This window comes from Oxyura jamaicensis, chromosome 4 (genome assembly GCF_011077185.1).
Source record: "Oxyura jamaicensis isolate SHBP4307 breed ruddy duck chromosome 4, BPBGC_Ojam_1.0, whole genome shotgun sequence".
Classification (NCBI taxonomy): Eukaryota; Metazoa; Chordata; class Aves; order Anseriformes; family Anatidae; genus Oxyura; species Oxyura jamaicensis.
This window is the reverse complement of record NC_048896.1, coordinates 56,499,345-56,518,290: the sequence shown is the minus strand read 5'-3', so window position 1 is coordinate 56,518,290 and position 18,946 is coordinate 56,499,345. Positions and strand designations below refer to the sequence as shown.

Sequence of the window (18,946 nt, the reverse complement as noted above, 5' to 3'; positions counted from 1 at the left end):
ATCATCAGACTTACAGGCCTAGCTGAACAACAGAGCAAACTGCTCTTCATGCTGCAATCCAGACTGTGTAGGAATAAGTAATATATATAATTATATATAATAATATATATATTAATAATATAATATATATATATATAATATATATAATACAATTGTGATATTCAAAATGAGGAAAAGGTTGGTTATTCTGACACATCTCAGGCAAAACAATAGAACAGTTTCTTTCAGCTCTCTATCAGCAGTGACTCAGAGGATAAAACAGGAATACCGGTCAGCATGGTTTCAGGAAAGTAGGTTTCACCACAGAGAGCCCTGGTTTTCTTACGGTTTGGGACATGGGAGCAGTGCAGTTATACTGTGATTTTACAAGGCTTAGACTAGAGAAAATCTTGGTATTAGAGAAAAACACTAGGTATATGGAATGAACAAACTGTGTATTAGGTTAAAAGTACATACTCACAGGTATCGAAAGACAGCTCATGAGGAAATATCAGCAAGCTAAAGATTTGTTTGTTTGTTTTTAGGATTGTGCTGTGGAGATCTGATCTTAGCCAAATACTACCCAACATCAGTTTCTTGTCATTTCTGCTAATATGACCTTCCCAAGAAAATGGGCAGATGGTACTGGAAAGGTAAGTACTAGAAGGCCAGGTCAGTCTTTACAAATTGCCTGGTAAGACGGCAAGAATCCACTTGAGCTCATTTCCATTACCCTTCTGTCCTTAAGAATCTATAGGAGACTGCCTCTAGGGAGCAAATTCTGGCATTTATAAAAGGCAGGCACTGCATTTGAACTCCAGTGTAAATCTTTTGAAGAAAACAATGTTTATAAGTCAAACACAGCAAAGACAGACATTCACTATGTCTCTCTAAGTTGTTCAGCAAATGATCCTCAAAGTGTCAGTCATTATTTCGATTCCAGCTTGTTTCGCCTAGAATCTAGTAAGACAGTTCTGTTTCTGCTACACTTTCACGCAGTGAATACAGATCTGTAGACTTTCTTCTTTACTTTCAGGTAGTAAATCCCAGAACATCAACAATCTCTTTTTCTCACTATCCCAAAGATAACCTTCAGGAAAGTAGAAAATCTCTTCTACTATTCCAGAGAGAAACACACCTTTTCACTTGGAAAGGACGAAGACTATTACATTTCAGAAATGTTCTCTGGACACAGATCTCCCTTTATCCTTCACATGCAAAAACAGACTGAGCAGATGACGCTTCTTCAATTTAGAAGACTAGAACAAAAGACAGAAAAGAGAATTTGAAGATAGTTCTTCCCGTATGGTGTCATTTCTCCTCTTCATTCACATCCCTCCAATTTCAAACAACATAACTAGTGGTTTCAATAAGAACAATAATTGCAGCATCCTCACAGCCTCATGCAGGCAAAGAGCTGCAGTCTAGTTTTATTTTTCTTACACCCACAGAGAATTCTGTTTTGTTTCGACCTCTCATTACTCTCCCTCCCTCACTTGGCTCCAAACATCAAATTCTCTCTCAGCCATTCAACATCTATTCCATTTGGCTGCTTTCTTCTCTTACCATTATGCATACATACTGAACAGCTGGAACCAAGAACAGGCACAATTAATGATTCTGATTTTTTCCAAATAAAATGTTTTCACTTTTCCCCAATTTGAAATTACTTTTGGTTTAAAAATGAAAAAAGGAAAGAAAAAAGAAAAAAGACTACCATTAAACCTTACAAATACCTTCAAAAACTAAATGGAACATTTCAGGTTAAACAAAGGTCTAAATTTTTAGAGAGAAGGGTGTTTTAGGCTTGCTTTTATTTCTTAAATCACATACAAGTCTAAGAAAGCCCCTGTTGCATCTTGGTGGGAAACCAGTTTCTTTCTCTATCACACAGGAAGCACCGAACAGCAGAAAACCTCTAGTCCTCAGACACCTCAGAAGTTACCAGCCCCAGGGAAAATCTGTGCTTGATGCTTTAGCTTGTAGCCCCAGCTACGCAAGAATGCAAGAAGCACCCAGGAAAAGGATGAGGCTAAGGGGTAACACCTGCCGCCTCCTCACAAGCTAATAACCAGAATAGTGGGCATTTCCAAGCACAATCCTGACCAAGTGGAGAAAAGTCGGGCACGAGGGAACACCAGCAGCAGGACAGAGCCCTGCTGAGCGCAGATGGGTCAGGACCTGAACACGGATTTTACAGGCAGTGCCGACAAAAGTTGTCTGAATTGCCTTCTGCCTAACACTGGAAAAATCCCTTCCTTATGAATCCAAACCAGTATTTCTTTTGTGGCGAAAGAGATGAACACCCCACGCAGTGCTCCTTTGAGGAGAACAGCTACGGGATAAAATTGAGGCGATCGTGTTACGGGGTGCACACTTTGGTGTGGAGGGGATACAAGCACAGCGCCAGCACCTGTCCTGGGTCTGCGCAGTGAAGTGAAGGACTACCACCTCTGACAGGAATAGTTTCAGCGCTGGCATTGCAGAAAGCCTTCAGAGAAATTCCACTTCTGCTGGACGCTGGTTTTGCCAGCGAGGCTGCTCAGTGAGCACTCTGCCTGTCCGGCCCCTCGCGCCGACACCAAGCTAAATGGCTTCCTTCCAGCCAGCTCCTTTCCTTATGAGAGCACCTGGCTCAGCAACCCCAGGACACAAACCCCACCACCAGTCACTCACGGACACGTTCACAGGACAGCCACAGGCTAGTGACCTCCACAGAGCGTCTGTAAGGTCCCAGCTGAACTGACAAAATGGCGTCTCCCTGAAGCACGCTACGTGATCGAAGCCGTGACTGTGCTCTGCTCATTAACAGCAGGACGGCCAAAATGGATGCAGGTTTAATTACTGTATGTCGTGCATGTGTGTGCAAACACACAACACCAGCCATGCTCGGATTTTGTGTAACACAGAAAATAAGACCAGGCATGGTCTTTCATACGTGCGTGATGTTCCCTAAATCACCTTTTGGGTCCTGAGCATTCCCCTGCAGAGGTCACCTGACAGAAACACACGGTCAGTGCTAACCATACGATAGAATAGCCGGAACTTTTTTTCCCCTTGAATGCTATTTGTTAAATCCTTGTGATTATTTCACACACACACTCTTTTGTAATTCTATGTCAAAGATCAAAACTGCAACGAAAGCAGAAATGACGAACTCACTGGAAGATACATTCCCCTTATGCTCAGAAATGTGTTTTAAACTAAGGGTGCAATCTCCTTCTTTTCCATACATGATCTGGCAACTCTAGCCGTCCACATCGCGCAGCAAGTGGTAGAATCAGATAATCTGCATCCGTCTGGATTCAACGCAAGAATATCAACACATCCTTTTACCACCTTTGCAAAACCAATCAGTTTCTATCAAGCACATCTCGCAACAATAAAGCATTCCAATTTTCCAGAGAAATGCTTTTCGGGGAAGCAGGAAGGGAAGGAATGGAGAAATTCTTTATAGTTAGAAATCCATTTTTTCAACTTTCCTCACCAAACAAAATCCCTTCTGGATAGACAAGTGGGTTTCACAAGCAGTGAAGGGACCTTACTGCATCTACATGCAAGCAAGGGGCTCCTTCATCCCAACTGGGTCGTGACATGTGAACTGCACATATTATATAACAAAATGGGGTTTTTGTCTTATATTTCTGCTTTACAAGAAAGAGAAATGACTTAATATCTGGTTGTGGCTTTGGAAGAAAGTCTAGTTTTATCCAAACATCTAGTTTTTTTCCTACATTAAAAAAAGGAACTGAGTGAGATTAGATACATGAAATCTCAACTTCCTGTTCACGCTGGAGAACTGCAGTGAGATAGTAACATGAATTTCTCAACTTATGAAATGGAGGGGATGACATAAACTCTTTCACATAGGCAGTTCCTCCTCTCAACTGTTTGATGATCTTTGACTTCAACAGATTTAACAAAAACAAAGAAAAGAAACTATAAAGCATTAGGCAGCCTGACCAAACATTACATGCCTCTCAATTACAACCTGACAAATCTGTAGCTCAGATTACAGTGAGTTTTATGTCATTATCACAGCATTTCTCTAGATAAGTTGTCACAAAAGGAAGAGGCTTCAGACTGGCGATTTCTAAAGCAGCAGGCAAGCCAAATTAAAATAGAAATGTGAACCTTTGAGATGTCATAACACATCCTGAACCATAAACAGGAGGGTTTTGCAATTCATTTCAAATAATATGAGATGGCCTCTGACCTGGTAAAAGTCTTGCTCCTCGTATCAGTAGATTCCCAAACTCTATGGCCTGAAGAAATGACTTTTTTTTTTCTGTATTTCTACATGCATTACGGTGTGAGTCACAGTTAAACCATGCTCAGAAGGAAGTACTCCTTGTAGGTGGCAAGGAAACAGCTGAATTCGTAACATGATGTTACACTAAAACTATCAGCCAACAACTCTATTAGTGTACTATTATATCAGAATTCCTGACATGTTTTGGTGGCACATAAGTTCCGCGAAGGCATCACCTACTTTGTAAACTGATTATTAACTTTAATTCTTTAAAAAAAAACACCCTTAAAACAACATTCAGAAGATTTATTCTCTAGCTTCTCCATTACACCAGTGTGCATATCTTTACAGAGCCTGCTAAAGTAAGAATACCCATATGACCTAGGTGGCGAAAGGGCTGCTTGGTGTTACTATAACCATTATTCAAACCAGCTATGAACTCATTCCAAACTATTCCACAAGGCTAGCAGCTTCTATACCAGAGATTAGCATGGAATACAGCAAGACAGATGCCAACTTAGCCTCTTGATGAAAGTAAGTCAGAAGACTCTACAGATTCACGACGTTATAATACTTGAGGTTACTAAAGACTTCTTGAAAGTCCTGAAATAAATTATCTAATTTCAGGCATGGTTCAAGCACCACTAAAAGCATTCAGTTATGTTTACTTCTTCCAGTAGAAACCAAAGATGTTCAGCACCTAAAACATCCTTCCTTTGTTACCTAAACCAAAATGTCAAATATGCTGTTTAAAGCTGGCCAGATCCTCACCCCAAGAGGAAGGAGCCAACCACTCCATCTTTGTGTTATAATGGTAACCATACTGTGCAAACTAAGCTATACACTGGTTCAGGATCCAAGATACCAAATCTTACGTAACAAGAAAAGAAACTCCCCAAGGAGAAGAGTAACTTCAAAACCAAAGCTTTCCAAAGTGACCCTATGCACTCATCAGTAGAAGCACAGGGAAATAGTGCTGGTTCAAAGAAACGGTAATTTAACATTTCTTAAATGTAAGACATTATCTCAGTCATTTCATAAAACGATCAAGCTCCAATATCACATGAAAATCCAAGAAGGATCTGCAATGACATTCCATTATTTCCAGCAGAAATAAGACAAGGAGACCATACATAGAGTTATTAAACCTTTGTATTAGACAATTTTGGTTGTCCGTCGCATATTGCATATTCACACTTACCTGACCGAGGGAAGGAAGTGTTGCATATGCCATGGGCTGGTTCATCATTCCTTTCTGCTTCATGATGAGCATGCGTTTCTGCTCCTCGCTCAGGTGTGCCATCTGAGCTTGCATCTGTGGCTGCTGGGACTGCTGCTGCTGTATGTATGGCATCATAGGGTTCTTGCTGGAATTTGCCATTGGTGGGGTCATCCTCTGGCTCAGCTCAGCATTGAAGTGGGTCAGAGGTTTGGTGTTGCCATAAGAAAGCATATTGGGCTGTTTGCTTAACGAGTTTGTGCCCAGGTTATTTGGCTGCTGACTGATCATATTCATGTGATTCTGAGGGAGGTAGTTATTAATTGTGGTCTTCTGTGGATTGTTTGCCATAGGAGGCACTATTGGGTTTTGGTTGTTAAAGGCTTGGGGATACATCATTGGACTATTTGGTTTGTCTGCACTGAAAGGTCCTCCATAGGGACTAGATGGAGGGCCGACAGGCGACCAGCTTGAGGCTTGATTTGGATGCTGCTGCTGCTGCTGCTTCTGCTGCATGAGCTTGGCTCTTTGCTGCTGCTGTGCAGCCATTTGCTTGAGCTGCTCAGCTGGAGACAAGTCTGCAGTTGGCATATTCACAGGCCCAGGCCCTGATCCTGCCACAGCTGCTGCTGAATTCATAAGATAGCCATTTCCAGATCGCGTCTGAGTCTGGCCTGGCGTGAGGGCCTGGTTGGGAGTTTGAGGTGATTGAACAACACAGTTTGCTGGTGAGCCCGCCTGGATTGGAGCCGGTGGAGCGCTGGATACGGAAGTTATACTAGAGGCCGTGGAAACATTTGAGAACGGAGGACCAGAAGATGAAGGCCTCACCTGGGGAGATCCTAATGGAACATGAGCAAATGGGGAATGAGATGGATCACTTTTAACACTTGCACTCTCTTGAGTCTCTGTGGCAGGCCTGGGGAATTCTGTCTCCTTCTTCTCTTCGAAGTCTTCATTGAACAAATCCTGTATGTCATCTTCTGGAACAGTGTTTGCTAGTTCATCTATTAGCTCCTGCCACTCCTGATCATTCAGATTAATGTCTGAGAAAAGCTTATTCTGATTTGAAAGAGATGTTTCTGAAGTATCTATGCAGGTAGGGTCATCCAAAGGCTCTTGCTTTAGCTCCTTGTTCTGCAGGATGTTAAAACTATCGTCTAGCTCATTGCAACCATTAACAGGGAGCTTTATCTCCGAAAGCCCGCCGTTTTTACCCAAGTCTTCTAGCCCACTACTGTGAGTCCCACTGTTCTGCAGGGGCAGGGACGCTTTCATGTCAAGCTGGTGAAGAGGAGAAACAGCAGGCAAAGGCAAATTATTAGGCAAGCTGTTGATTGCCTCGATGCCTGGTACATCCTTCCGTATCCGCTTGCTGGTTGGAGAAAAGCTGCCATCACAAACTCCATTCTGCTGCTCTCCATTGATAGGTGAACGTGCGCCTTCCAACTTCCTTTTCACTGTCTCTTGAAGCTTAAAAGAAGAGAAGAGAAAAAAATATTAACCAGTTGCAGAGACAAGAAATACTGCTGATGAGCCTTGTGACAAGTGCTTGTCACTAAGATGACTAGAGACAGCAGTTTTAAAAACTAATTAGGAAGTTTATTTGATTCCATTTTTATGCCTTGATCAATTTGAGAAGACAGATTAAAATAAAACACCAACACCCCCTCAAAGGCCAACACACCCTGGCCCTGAACAGGAGAGCACAGGCCCACAGTCACAGAACTGTAAAACATGTCTGTACTCTCCAAACTCCCCAAATTTTAGAGAACAGATCAAGCATTCCAACTTTTTGGTGCCTAATACAGTCGTGAAACTTTTGCTTTCACAAAACACTCAGTAATGTCTTCTGACAGTTTGACTCCTTTAAGGAGTCTTAAATTAGATGTATGAAAATTAAGCACTAGAATTTACTATTTACTCTGATTTTTTTATTTTTTAATTATTATTTTTTTAAAAAAATACCTGCAATACAACTGATTGACTACTTGTATTGAAACGGGTTGTTGACACCAAAATTTTTGGAGAAAATTCATTAACATCATTTCATTTGATTAGCTCTCTGTTCTTTGGCTGCAAACATATTGAGAATCAGTTTTAAATGAGGAAAAAAATATATCTGCTCTAAAAAATAGCAGGCAGTTTGCACGATGCTAACGCAATCAAATCACAAAAAAAGGCTAACGAAGAAGAGAAGCTAGGAGCTAACATACAAGAAAAATAACTAATAGAAATGATAACAAAGCAAGACAAGTCCCAGAAAGCAACCAAATTACCCGTATGAGTACTATAAAAAAATAATGTGTTAATACAAGCTTTAATTTAGGTTAAAAGAAGAATACCAAAGCAATGTTACAATATTCTACCACACCAAAAGTTAAGTTCTCTGCTTATGTACCAGGCTAAAAAAAGCAGCCCTCTTTAGCTAAGGCAAAAAACAATAGTGGGGAGGAGAGGAAGCAAAGAGGTCATAGCTCTAGCGAACTCCTTCAGGACACACTTGCATCCTTGATACTAGAACAATAGAGGAAAAAAAATATGAAAGATTTTATCAATTTTTTAAAGTATTTTTACTGGTATGAAAATCCCAGACACTCAGCTCCCACCCCTGCCCTAACCTAGAGGTCCTCAACCTTCTTTCTTCCCACAACCCAGATCCCATTTATTTCTCCCATCCCAGAGGGCTAGCTCCCCCCCTTTCATCCCGTGAGTAGAAGTGGCAAGCAAATCCCTATCTCGTCATCTCATCCCCATTTAGAGGGGGAGTCTGTGAGAAGGTTGCACCCTTCTCTTTCCTCTCGGTCCTGTGTGCACTGTTTGGTGTACAATGCAGAAGGACACGGCCTGTGCACACGTGGCTACGGTCCCAGCTGCGCACACACGGGATGCTAAGCTCTGTGCTGGTCCTCTGCAGAGATGTGGCCTTCCTAACAAAGCCACCTCAATCAGAAACTCTGTGAGCACACGGGGCTGCACAGCACGGAGCCTCACAGGCAGAGCCATCTCTTTCCCTTCTTTCCATCCCGTGGGAGCAGCAACCTCACAAGGCAATTACCACCCGTGGGTAGTCTGTGCCAGCTAACAGTGATGAGGAAGGTAAGGCAACACCCGAAGACCAGTGTGAAGGAGAAACATCAAATCCCACATGGAGGCATATAATACTGCTCTCACCTCCTCCGTCCCCTCCCCTAAAGACCTGTGTTAAGCTGAACACCGCTGTGCAGCACTGCAGCTCCCTGCTGCTTTTTAACCAGCATCGCTGGCGAGTGGCAGAAAACCTCCTCCAAGCCCCTGAGCTTGTTTTACTGTGATCTGTGCCTGGCCCTGGCTCGCACCCTGGGGACAAGGAGAGGACAGTGTGGGTGTGGAGCAGTACCACTTCGTGGACAGGAGAGCAGAGTCACTTCCAAGCTCCCTTTCTTCAGAACAAGGAAAGAAAATCTGCCTTCAGGTGCAGGTGTGCGGTAACGCAGTTGTTATCATGGCTTACAATAGCACATCTAAGTGGTGTCCCTCGTGGGCCACTCAGCCTAGTAACAGTTCTCCACTGTCCTCACTCCAGTCCCAAGCAGTCTCACGAAGAAGGCACTACCCCTTTTTGCTTCCATGTCAGAAAAGCAGCCACCGAACGGCTGCTATGTTCAGTGGCTGAACTTAGAGGGTTCAAAGAAATGTCCAAAGCTTGGCCCCAAGACCATACTGGAAAAATGCTGAACACTTGTACCAAAGGACCTGGGACAGACTTCTGGTAATGAAGAACAATTCACACAAGAAAGAAAAACCTTCGCTCGTCTTAATAACACACTGGGGATTAGTAAGAGTGATTATTTCCTGAGAAATATAACAGAACTGACTTGGTGCATTTCACATCAGTTTAAAGGTATCCCTTACAAAATATGGGTAAGAGCGATACATTTTCAGGTTTTATATCTTTTGCTAATTTATCCTGAATCCATCACCTTATTTGTACATGAATATTTACCAAGAGAATCAGAACTATCTAGTGGCAAATAACCAGCCCTAAAAATACCAGCTCCTAAAGATTTAGTCGTGCTCTGAAACTTGGATGTCCCCCTGTACAAATATACAAGGACTTTTGCTAAAGTAAAAGCAGGCCTAGTATATAAATATTAGTAACTGTGTTTATTATGTATTACAACAAAAAGCAGCTTTAAGATGGAAACTATTTTCCATCAACTATCAGATGCACAGAAATCTTGCCATGTTGCAAATGAAAACAAAATGAAGCCTATTCTAAGTCTCTAGCTCCGCATTATTCTCCTTCAGATCTTTTTGGATATTGGGGGCTAACAAACGCTAGAAAAATCTCTTTCTTCACTGAATAACTGGAGGTAGACAAAAACATAATACCAAGGTTTATTTGAAGGGAACGTGCTGTAAACAAACTTTGCAGCTGGGGAGGCATCTTAGCTCCAGCATTTTGGAGGGGTTGGGGGCCTTAACAATAGATGCATCTCTTTTAGGTACCACACAACATGCTCATCAACTTCTTTCAGTGCAAGTGTTCATTTTCATATCCTGATTTCATTCCTGACAACCATGTCAACTATGGCTGGCTTGAGTATCATACACTGACCATACGCTGGCTAACAGCTTACAGCATCAGCATTCCAGTGTCTTGGAAAAAAATCCCAGCACTTCCCCTTCCTCTGCAAAAACAAAACCTGAAGTAAAATACTCTCCTGTAAAGCGTCTTCCACTTCCTTCTAAGAAGCGGTATATGGCTTGTGCAAGTAATTGACAGTATGCGTCATGAAGATATTAGCAGCACTTTAGAGATCTATAGGAGAAGACTCTTGATGAATAAAACACAAATAAAAAGCTTGCCAGGTTCATAGACCTTTAGCTTTATTTACACAAAATATTTGGCCGATGGAACTGCATTTCAAAGCGGGTTTCTGTCCCAAAGTGGAAGACAGGGTGAAGCAGGACTCGCTGTTATTTATATGCCTTTGGAGAAACTCCTGTTGCAGAGCAGGAAAAGGTCAAACTTTAGTGTGTTGACTTGTTAAATGACTCGACTGGGGGGGATGGAGGAGGGCGGAGGCTGTGCACGCAAACACACAGACACACGTGGACCCAAAAGGTCTCATCTAACCTGTCCTGAAGTTTTGGGCCGAGCCGCTTGGACACGCCACAGCATACCCAACACATAAACAACGGAGCAGCAAGGCTGTCGGCAGAGCTTTCGTCTGCTGGGAGAAGCTGCTTCGCTTCATCCCACCAGCAGCAATTCATTTTTCAAAAGAAATTAGACCAAGGTGCTGTTGTTATAGCAACAGTCAGAGCCACTTACCCGGCCCCATCCCCCTGCTCACGCTGACTTCAGTGGGCAGCTATTTCAATTATGTATGGGGAGTGACCAGGACGGCGGCTGTTTAGTCCTTTTATTGCTCTTTCAAAAATTAAAAAAAAAAAAAAAAGGAAAAAAAAAGGCACAGAGACTAAATCCTCTGCTTGTCGAGGCTGAGCACAGCTAGCAGCGCCTAGCACAGCTCCACTTCCAGCTGACGGCCAGAGGATCTGTGAGCCCACAGACCAGGAGGCTGGGGCTGATTTTGCAGATGCTTGTGCAGCTGGACGGTGGTGTCAAGAGCTGAGACCCAACCCGGGCCCTCCCGGCAGGACTTCTGCTTCCCCTCCCATCAGTCTGCCCGCCTTAGCACCTCTTCTCCCAGGTTTTCCTGAGCTTGCCCCACCTTTCTGCTCCCTTCCTCCCCTCGAGCATGCCAGGGCTCTGCCAAGCACCCCACCTCAGCCACCTCCAGCCCGCACCCCAAAAGCTGCAGCAATTCACCCCTGAGCACCGTGTGCTGCACTCAGACGGTACCGGCAGCTTCAAGGTCCCGGGGTTGCTGGCAAGTGACACTAAGGAATTTGATTTGACCTGACAGCTCTCCTAAGCAGAGACATAACCGCCTCACCTGAGATCAGTAAGGAATAAGCAGCACTGCCATTTGCATGCCCCAGATCCAGCTTCAGCACCTGGAAACATTCCTCATCTCCTGCTCACCCGCCCCTGCTGGGCCACTTCAGAGGGACATTAAGGAGTCACCAGTGCCAAAGAGCCACCTCTCCTGACCAGGGCCTGAGGTCCTTCAGCTCCACAGTGGCCTCTTAATAATCTTAATTAATCTTGCTGCAGGTGTCATGCTGGGGAGAGCAAGACAGCCTTTCAAAAGCCAGAGCTGACCTCAGAGAAATGGCCAGGCGAAGCAGAGGCGGGGGCCAGGGCACTGCTTCCAACCCATGGAAATACTTTGTGTATCCAACCACTCCGCTACTACTCGAGCTTCCTCACCGCACCGAGGCCTGCTAACTCGCAGGGTGAAGCCTGGCAGAGCAAATTGATTTTGGATTGCAACTGCTCACTTACAGCACACATTGTGCTCTTCCATGCTGGGCCTGCCCAGCTCCTGTTGGCCACTGCAGTGTCTCAAACACAGGGGAAGCTCCCATCGCTGGTACAACCCTGATCCGCCAGCCTCGCAGCAACCTGTGCAGCTCGGCAGGTTCACTGAGGAACCTCTGCTGCGTGAATGAGGTCAGGCCTCTGCCTGCTATCCAAGCGGCTCTGGGCTGCTGGAGATGCCATTGCCCTTGGTTTCACAAGCAGTCACCAGGAGAACAAATCACCCACGGGAAGAGAAGGGAGCACAAGCACGCTCAGGGCACTGGTTAAGCCTGAATGAGCCAGCAGTGAGGAAACCGATCCGTTTCCTCGCTTGGTAGCCGGGTCTCTGGGACAGGAGTTCCTGTTCCCAGCAGCCAGAGGAGCATGAGTGGCAGCCTGGATAGGAAGCAGGCAGCACACAGGGCCCTTGCTGGAGCTGCCTGCCTGGCTGTCAGGGACCACGCTGGGAGGTCAAGCACAGGCCATGGAGGAGTGGCAGCAAAAAAGGCCCTGGAATGGAGCAAAGCGGTGACAGCAGCGGTGAAGTCAAAGCAGGCCAACGCCGTGACTCTGCCCACCCTCAGTCAGCGAGGTGGGGATGCTCACCAGGGCTGAACAGACAGAAAAGCAAGAAGCAGCAGGCGCTTTCATCAGCACTTCCAGAGAGGGAAGAGCAAGAGAAGGAAAGGAGACACATTTCTGTGGAGGTGGGAGAGAGAAAAGAGAGAGGCCTGCATCTGTGCCTCCCCCCGGACTCCATTCTGCCCGATCGCAGTGCAAAGTTTTGTACTTCCATTGCTCGAGTTGTGGGATAACAGAGGACTTCCAGCCCTGTGCATATTAATTTCAGCAAAATAATCAAAATAAACATCTTTACTGGCGTCTACTGCACTCTTCTAAACCTCCCCATTGCACTGCTGCAAGACAGACATTTTTTGCTGTAGGAATTAACAGAGTGGGGAGTGCCTCACTAACGAGGCACGCAGGGGTGGAGAAATATATACAAAAAGTAGTGGAGAAATATATACAAAACATCCAACTTCGCTGCTCAAATTGTGTACGTCTACAACAGGCTGGGAAAAAAACAGCTGTGCTCTTTCTGAAGACATATGTGCACATATCTTATGGATCAATTCCGGTTTGCCATTGAAATATTTTCCTTTTGTAATTTCTCTCTCTCCCACCACATAACTCCAACTTAAATATGAATGCAGAGACGCTAAATAACACGCTTTGAGGAGATTTGGAGTGCAGGGTCCCCGGGGAAGCTGTTGAGTAAAACACGGGCAATGGATGCAATTAATTTTCTCAATGTGGAATTATTGGCAAGTTTAACTGGACTTCAGAGCACAAATTATTTCATGGATGAAACGCTGTCATCATTGTCAGCAGCCTTCCAGCTTGAGTGCATGATCTGCATGGCTTGCTCCTCTTCAGGTCCGTCCAATCTAATCCTGCTTTAGCCCAACTGGGTAAACACTGGCAAAGCAGTAACCTCGTCACGTACGGAGTGCCAGCACTCCTCTGTTTGTGCAAAAGTCTTAATGAAGGTGCTAAGAGCCTGAGTGCTGAACTACTTAGCTGGCAGTGCCTGCTCCCGTCTCTCACACAGCACAGCTGAGCTGCGCTCTCCCTGCAACAGTCCTTGCAGACGGCAGGAGCTATGCTTTCAAAGCGTGTTATGAGGATTTAGCCAGGCAGCCTCTAATTGACTTGTCTGGGAGTTGTGCTGATAAATCTCCACCCTTTGAAAACATACCCAATCTGCTTTGTATCTGGACAGGAGAAAAACTAATGATAAAAAGCAGACCCTGCGGATTATTAAAGCTATACCTCCTGAAGATCTGCAAATGAAGGTACAAAAGAAATGCAGGAAGCTCATGTTTTAAACTAAGCAGCAGCAAAGCACCGCAACCAGCGGCATTGCACATGCTTCGTTTTGCACCACGGCTACTCATTCCCTACTCACTAGTTCTTCAACCTGCTATGCGACACTACACACTGTCTCCTGGGGAAAATCCTGCCCTGAATCATCCTGGGACAGGCACAAGCCCTAGCCAGCTAGCTCAGTGCGCTTGTGCCACCCTGCCTGCTTAGTGAAGGGGTATTCAGGACAGGAAAGCGTTGTTGTGCTCTGTGAAGGAGCAGCAGCTCTCCGCCCCTGCCTCTGCTTCCCTTTGTCATTCAGGCGGTGGTAGATATGAGCTCTGATTATGACTTCAGCATCAAGAGACTGAAATCTTGTCTAGGCGCTGTGAGGATAGAGCCCCTTCTATGTTTAGAGCAAGCAATTTACCTTCCAGTTGCATGCAAAGCACTGCCATGGTGCAATCTACATGCATAATATAATTATCAAGAATATCCTCAGAGAAATTCCGAGGAAGTAAACAGCAGAGATGAGGGATGGTGGAGGGAGGCATGCCACCACTCCACGATCACCCTGTTGGTTTCTGAGGACTGTGAGCTCCTATTCAACCTCGTGTATTACAGAAACCAGTCTAGCGTATGATGTGCAGAAGACTCTCAGCAAGCTATCAGAAGGCTGAACTCGCACCGTACAGTTGTCTCCCACTCATTTCGCTGGTATGTTAACTCCCAACAAGCACTACCTCACCTCGACATGGTTACTTATTCTATAGTTGCATGAAGTAGCATCAGGGGTTCCTCAAAACAACATGGGATAAGCAATTTCAGGGATTCTTCCACACGACTAAGTTCAATTCATGGTTTTCTAAGCAAAATGTTCGATACCATCACATAAGAATGGCAATGAATGCCAAGTAGTCTACATACTGAACTTGCTCAAGCCCACACATTAGTCACCTTTTTGGGTTCCACCACTGCAAAAGAAACTTCCAGTGGAAAATACGTTAGGATCAGAACTAACAGATTTCCACAACTAACACATACAGAAGAAAGATCTTGTGAATCAACAACAGGACAAGTTACACTACTATGCTGCAAACGAAATGGTTAATTTGTCCCACAATTTCTCTCCATAAGCCTGTCTCCTCTTCCCCAGCCGTCCCCTGTGCCTGGCCTGTGCACCTTGTCTGAGGATATAGGTGACCTGACGACTTCTTTGCGAGGAGAAATACTTTTGAAGGACTGTAGGTTATCTGAGCACAAGTTAAAGAAGTTAACAGGGCAGTAGGCCTTGCAAAGGAGATCCAACCATGATGGGGGGCAAAGGGGTGAATCTCTGGCATGCTGATGAGGTAATACTACAATTATTTCAAGTCCTAATTCTCATTATGCTCCTGAGCCATGTCTTTTGGCAAACAGAAAGAAAAAGAAGAAACATGGGACAGATGGGCCTGAAAGCAGAAGTGTGCTAAGCTACAGGCCATTAAACAACAACAACAAACTAACTGAAACTGCTAACATAGAAAAGGCATTGGAAAAATCCAAAATGGATTTTCTTCCCCTTCATCCAAACAGTTCCCTCAGCTCGATCCATCTCTAGGACAGAGTAATGCTAGACCGGCTTGTTTGCCTTGCCTTAGCATATCTATATAGAAGACTGCATGCAGCAGCAGCTTTGTAAGACTCCTTTACAAAACCTATGGCGTCTTATATAGCCCAATCATACAAGGCGCTGAAGCTCCTGTTAAGTTCACTGGGAGCTAAGGATCCAGTGGGTAAGATTATTTCTTCTGCACCAAAATTTCTTCAGAGCTGGATGCTGAACTCGGATGAAACAGATCTTTTTTATATTCCCTTTTCCTTTCAGTACAAGTTATAGCCAGCACTGTAAAATAAAATTTGCAGGATGCTTGAAGACCTGTGAAGACTAAAGGAGCCAGAGGATTACACAAGATGCCCTAGACACATTCTGAATTATTCTGAGCACTGTTTGAGAGATATTTGCCATGGGCTAAAGGCCAGAAAAAAAAGTGAATAGCAGTTTTGCCCTAAATATGGCCAAGCAAACCACACAAACTTTACTTCTTTGTTGCCTCAATGCCTTCACCTCAGGCTGACCTTGAGTCTCACAAAGGCACGCAACAACAACTAATGGAAAAGTACTCGTCTGGTCTCCCAGATCCCGGCGATTATCAGTCACAGACTCCCAAGGCTGGACCTGCTGTGCGGGGTGAACTGCAAATGCACCATTTAAGTCTACTGAAGAAGTATAAAGAAGAAGAAAAGAGATTTTAAACAAATCAAGGCTCTGGTTCAGCAAAGCATTTAAGCGCATGCTTCACCTTGTGCACCCTAAGCAATCTAAAATATAAAGAACAATTTAAGCAACCAACAATGCCATCTGAGACCTTTGCTTGGGTCTTATCTTCCTTATTTCCTCTATAACAGCCATCTTCACCCCAGCATAAATCCCATCCCCTTTCTAGGCTGAAAATACATGCACAGTGCAGTTGATTTGCATATATGCACTGGCTTTGTGCTTCCCAAAGGGCAGATGCTAAAAAGAATGCACTCTTTCACAGCGTGGTGTACCTCTCCTCTCCCTGCACGCAACTGGAGCACCTAGGGAAGAGAGCAGCTGCAGGAAATCTGCCCAAGTAACTCAGTGTTTGCTCCTGGCCGTCCATGCCCTTCCAGTGAGCAGTGTGGACCGCTTCTCCCGGTGCCCCCAGCAGCTTCCTCAGCAGCATGAATGCACATTGGCTTGCCACGTGATAACAACGCCCAGCGTGGACACAGATGTGGTGGTACGTGCCCAGTGTTGGGGAATGGGCTGTGAGGCATCCGGAAAAGACGGCTGCCTGCAGCAAATGCCAGCAGTGCCTGTGAAGTCATCTGGCCTAAAGCATGCTTCTCTGTTGATGTCTGAAGGACATCAAGAGAAAAGGTGCCTGTGCTCAATCTAAATAAACTACTCTGACAGGCAGGGAAGAGCCCACAGGCTGGATGTGACCTGCCACTTGATGTTGAACACCTCAGCGGGAACCAGTCTTGTGAACAGGAGTCTCACGTTTGCTGCTCTGCCCTCCTCCTAAAGCTGCTCTGTGAAGTTTTGCAGGTACCGCATTGCCAGGGTATCTCATCACTGAACACTTCTGAAAAAATGTTAGCTATTGTTAAGGGGAAAACACATCTCTACCTTCTTAAGCCACACAGGTACATCTATATATGTAGGTGCTCAGTTCTACTTGGATCTTGTCTAAAGCAACCCAGTGTCCCTAAGCACAGCAGCAGCCTGCCTGCAGGGCAATTCCCCAAGTTGCTCGCTGTTCTGAACCTGAACTGAGCTGTAGCAATGGCAGGAAAAGTTTACAAAAATCCCAAGAGTGTACAGTGCTTCAAGATGCCTCCTCACAAACCTAAACGCTGACAAAGAGAGAGGCAGTCAGTGCTCTGCTAAACAGGACAAATTCCCAGTTACTTGTGGCCACGCACCAACATACCAACAGATAACTTTTTTTACCTGTGTGTTTTGAAAACAGCCCTCCAAAGGAAGAAACTATGCAGCTATGTACATGGCCATTGTGCACAACACGTATTTTTTTAACCTCTTCCATCTGATGGCCGAGAAAAAATAATCCCTGTATTTTCCACACGTGCACACATGCACATGTACTTGCTGCCATGACATTCTTAGGGTCTTGTGTCACAGCCACCCATGTGTACTAAGCACATATTAGCAGTTAATCCAAAAAAAAAGTTAGATTTCAAGTCCTGCTCACCTCTGAGAGCTTGTGTCTTCAACAGCGTCAAATAAACACACAAAGACAAAGGAACATTTTCTATTGCTAGATGCTCTAGGTAAACAAGATCCAAGGCTGAGTCACAGAGAACATCACAGTTCTTTACTAAACCCCTTAGAGGTACGAAGCACAAGACAGTAGAGTTTGTTGTTAGATAAGCCGCAGAAATGCACTATAAACCAGCTGTGCATTCACCTACTGGGCTTCCTCTGATCTTATTTTCCCTTCTTAAAAGACTTTGCATTCCCACCTTTTTCCTCTGGCCTGGCAGTGACGAGCCACCTAGGACCAAGGCACTTCCAATTTGTTAGTCTGCTGATAAAGTGCTCTTGGGCTACTACCAGCGTTAAGTGGATTTGGGTCTCAGAGAAGAACTGAGGTGGGCTAAATCTAAAATAGAAAAAATACATATTTGTATGCCTAAAGAAATACAAACCATCACTTAGCACCTACACGGTGTCTGCCATTCAGATGTAAAGCCAGGTTAAACCTCCGCATTTGACTTCAGAGGGTAGGGAGCTTGCCTAAAGTTGTATATGAACTCAGCAGCACGGCTAGAATTGAATTAAAATCTCTCAAATTCTCTGCCCAGCCAATAGGAATATAAAATGTCTTACATTTTCTCAAAGTACAAACAAAACAAAACAAACATACTACAACCAGGACAGCAAGAGCCCACGAACTCCTGTAGGCACCATAAGAAAGCTGCGGGCAAGAACAAGTTGCTTCCTTGGAGTCTTAAGGCCACGATTCATATCTCCTATACCAGGCTGGGATAGGAATGACACAAGTCATGCTCTAGAAGTGTCTTTCTTTTCACCGGCCTTAAAGGCAGCCTCAGTAACTAGCTCAAAGGGAGGCATCCACAGTCAGATGCCTGCAACTAGATGCTCCCCAAGCCACCCACATTACTTGCCCAGTCACAATTAGGGCACTAATTACATGCTACTGCTGTTGACATCTGTGTTTAATTAAGATTTCTGTCTGTGTGGTGTCAAGTCCTTCCTCCAGTTTCAGTTCCAGAGGCTTCACTTTTGTCCCACCAAACTCTAAGAAAAAAAAGCAAAACACCTTGAAATCTTCATAGTGTGGCCTATGATTATGGTATTACATGTGCTCTTGGAAGGATGCTTATTTTCTTGCAATGCCAAGGGAGAAAAAAAGTTGTGCAGGTCCAAGTTCTTGCTTCCTTATCTACATGCTTAATCACTTCTGGACTATTTAAAAGGGGCAGGGATAAAGGGATAAGAGGTAGCACGAGGGACCGTGAGTTTAAATTACAGATAAATAGCAGCGTTATAACCATGATGGTCTAAGCACAGTCTTGAGAGAGAGGAAAAAGTATGCTTAATTAGACACAGATAGCAGAGAAATATATACAAGCTTTGGGATAAGCAAGCACTTCTTCC

The 18,946-nt window shown here is 44.6% G+C and overlaps 1 protein-coding gene across 10 annotated transcripts in view; it reads right to left on the bottom strand.

The window, feature by feature from the left end:
• The window catches only part of MAML3 (mastermind like transcriptional coactivator 3), a 284,897-nt gene that overhangs the window by 88,114 nt on the left and 177,837 nt on the right, over nt 1-18,946 (bottom strand). For all 10 annotated transcript variants that reach the window (XM_035323721.1, XM_035323723.1, XM_035323724.1 and 7 more), the window contains one exon: nt 5,433-6,923. In XM_035323721.1, coding sequence (XP_035179612.1) covers nt 5,433-6,728 — 1,296 coding nt within the window. In that variant the 5' untranslated portion in view covers nt 6,729-6,923. The remainder of the gene's footprint in view (nt 1-5,432; nt 6,924-18,946) is intronic.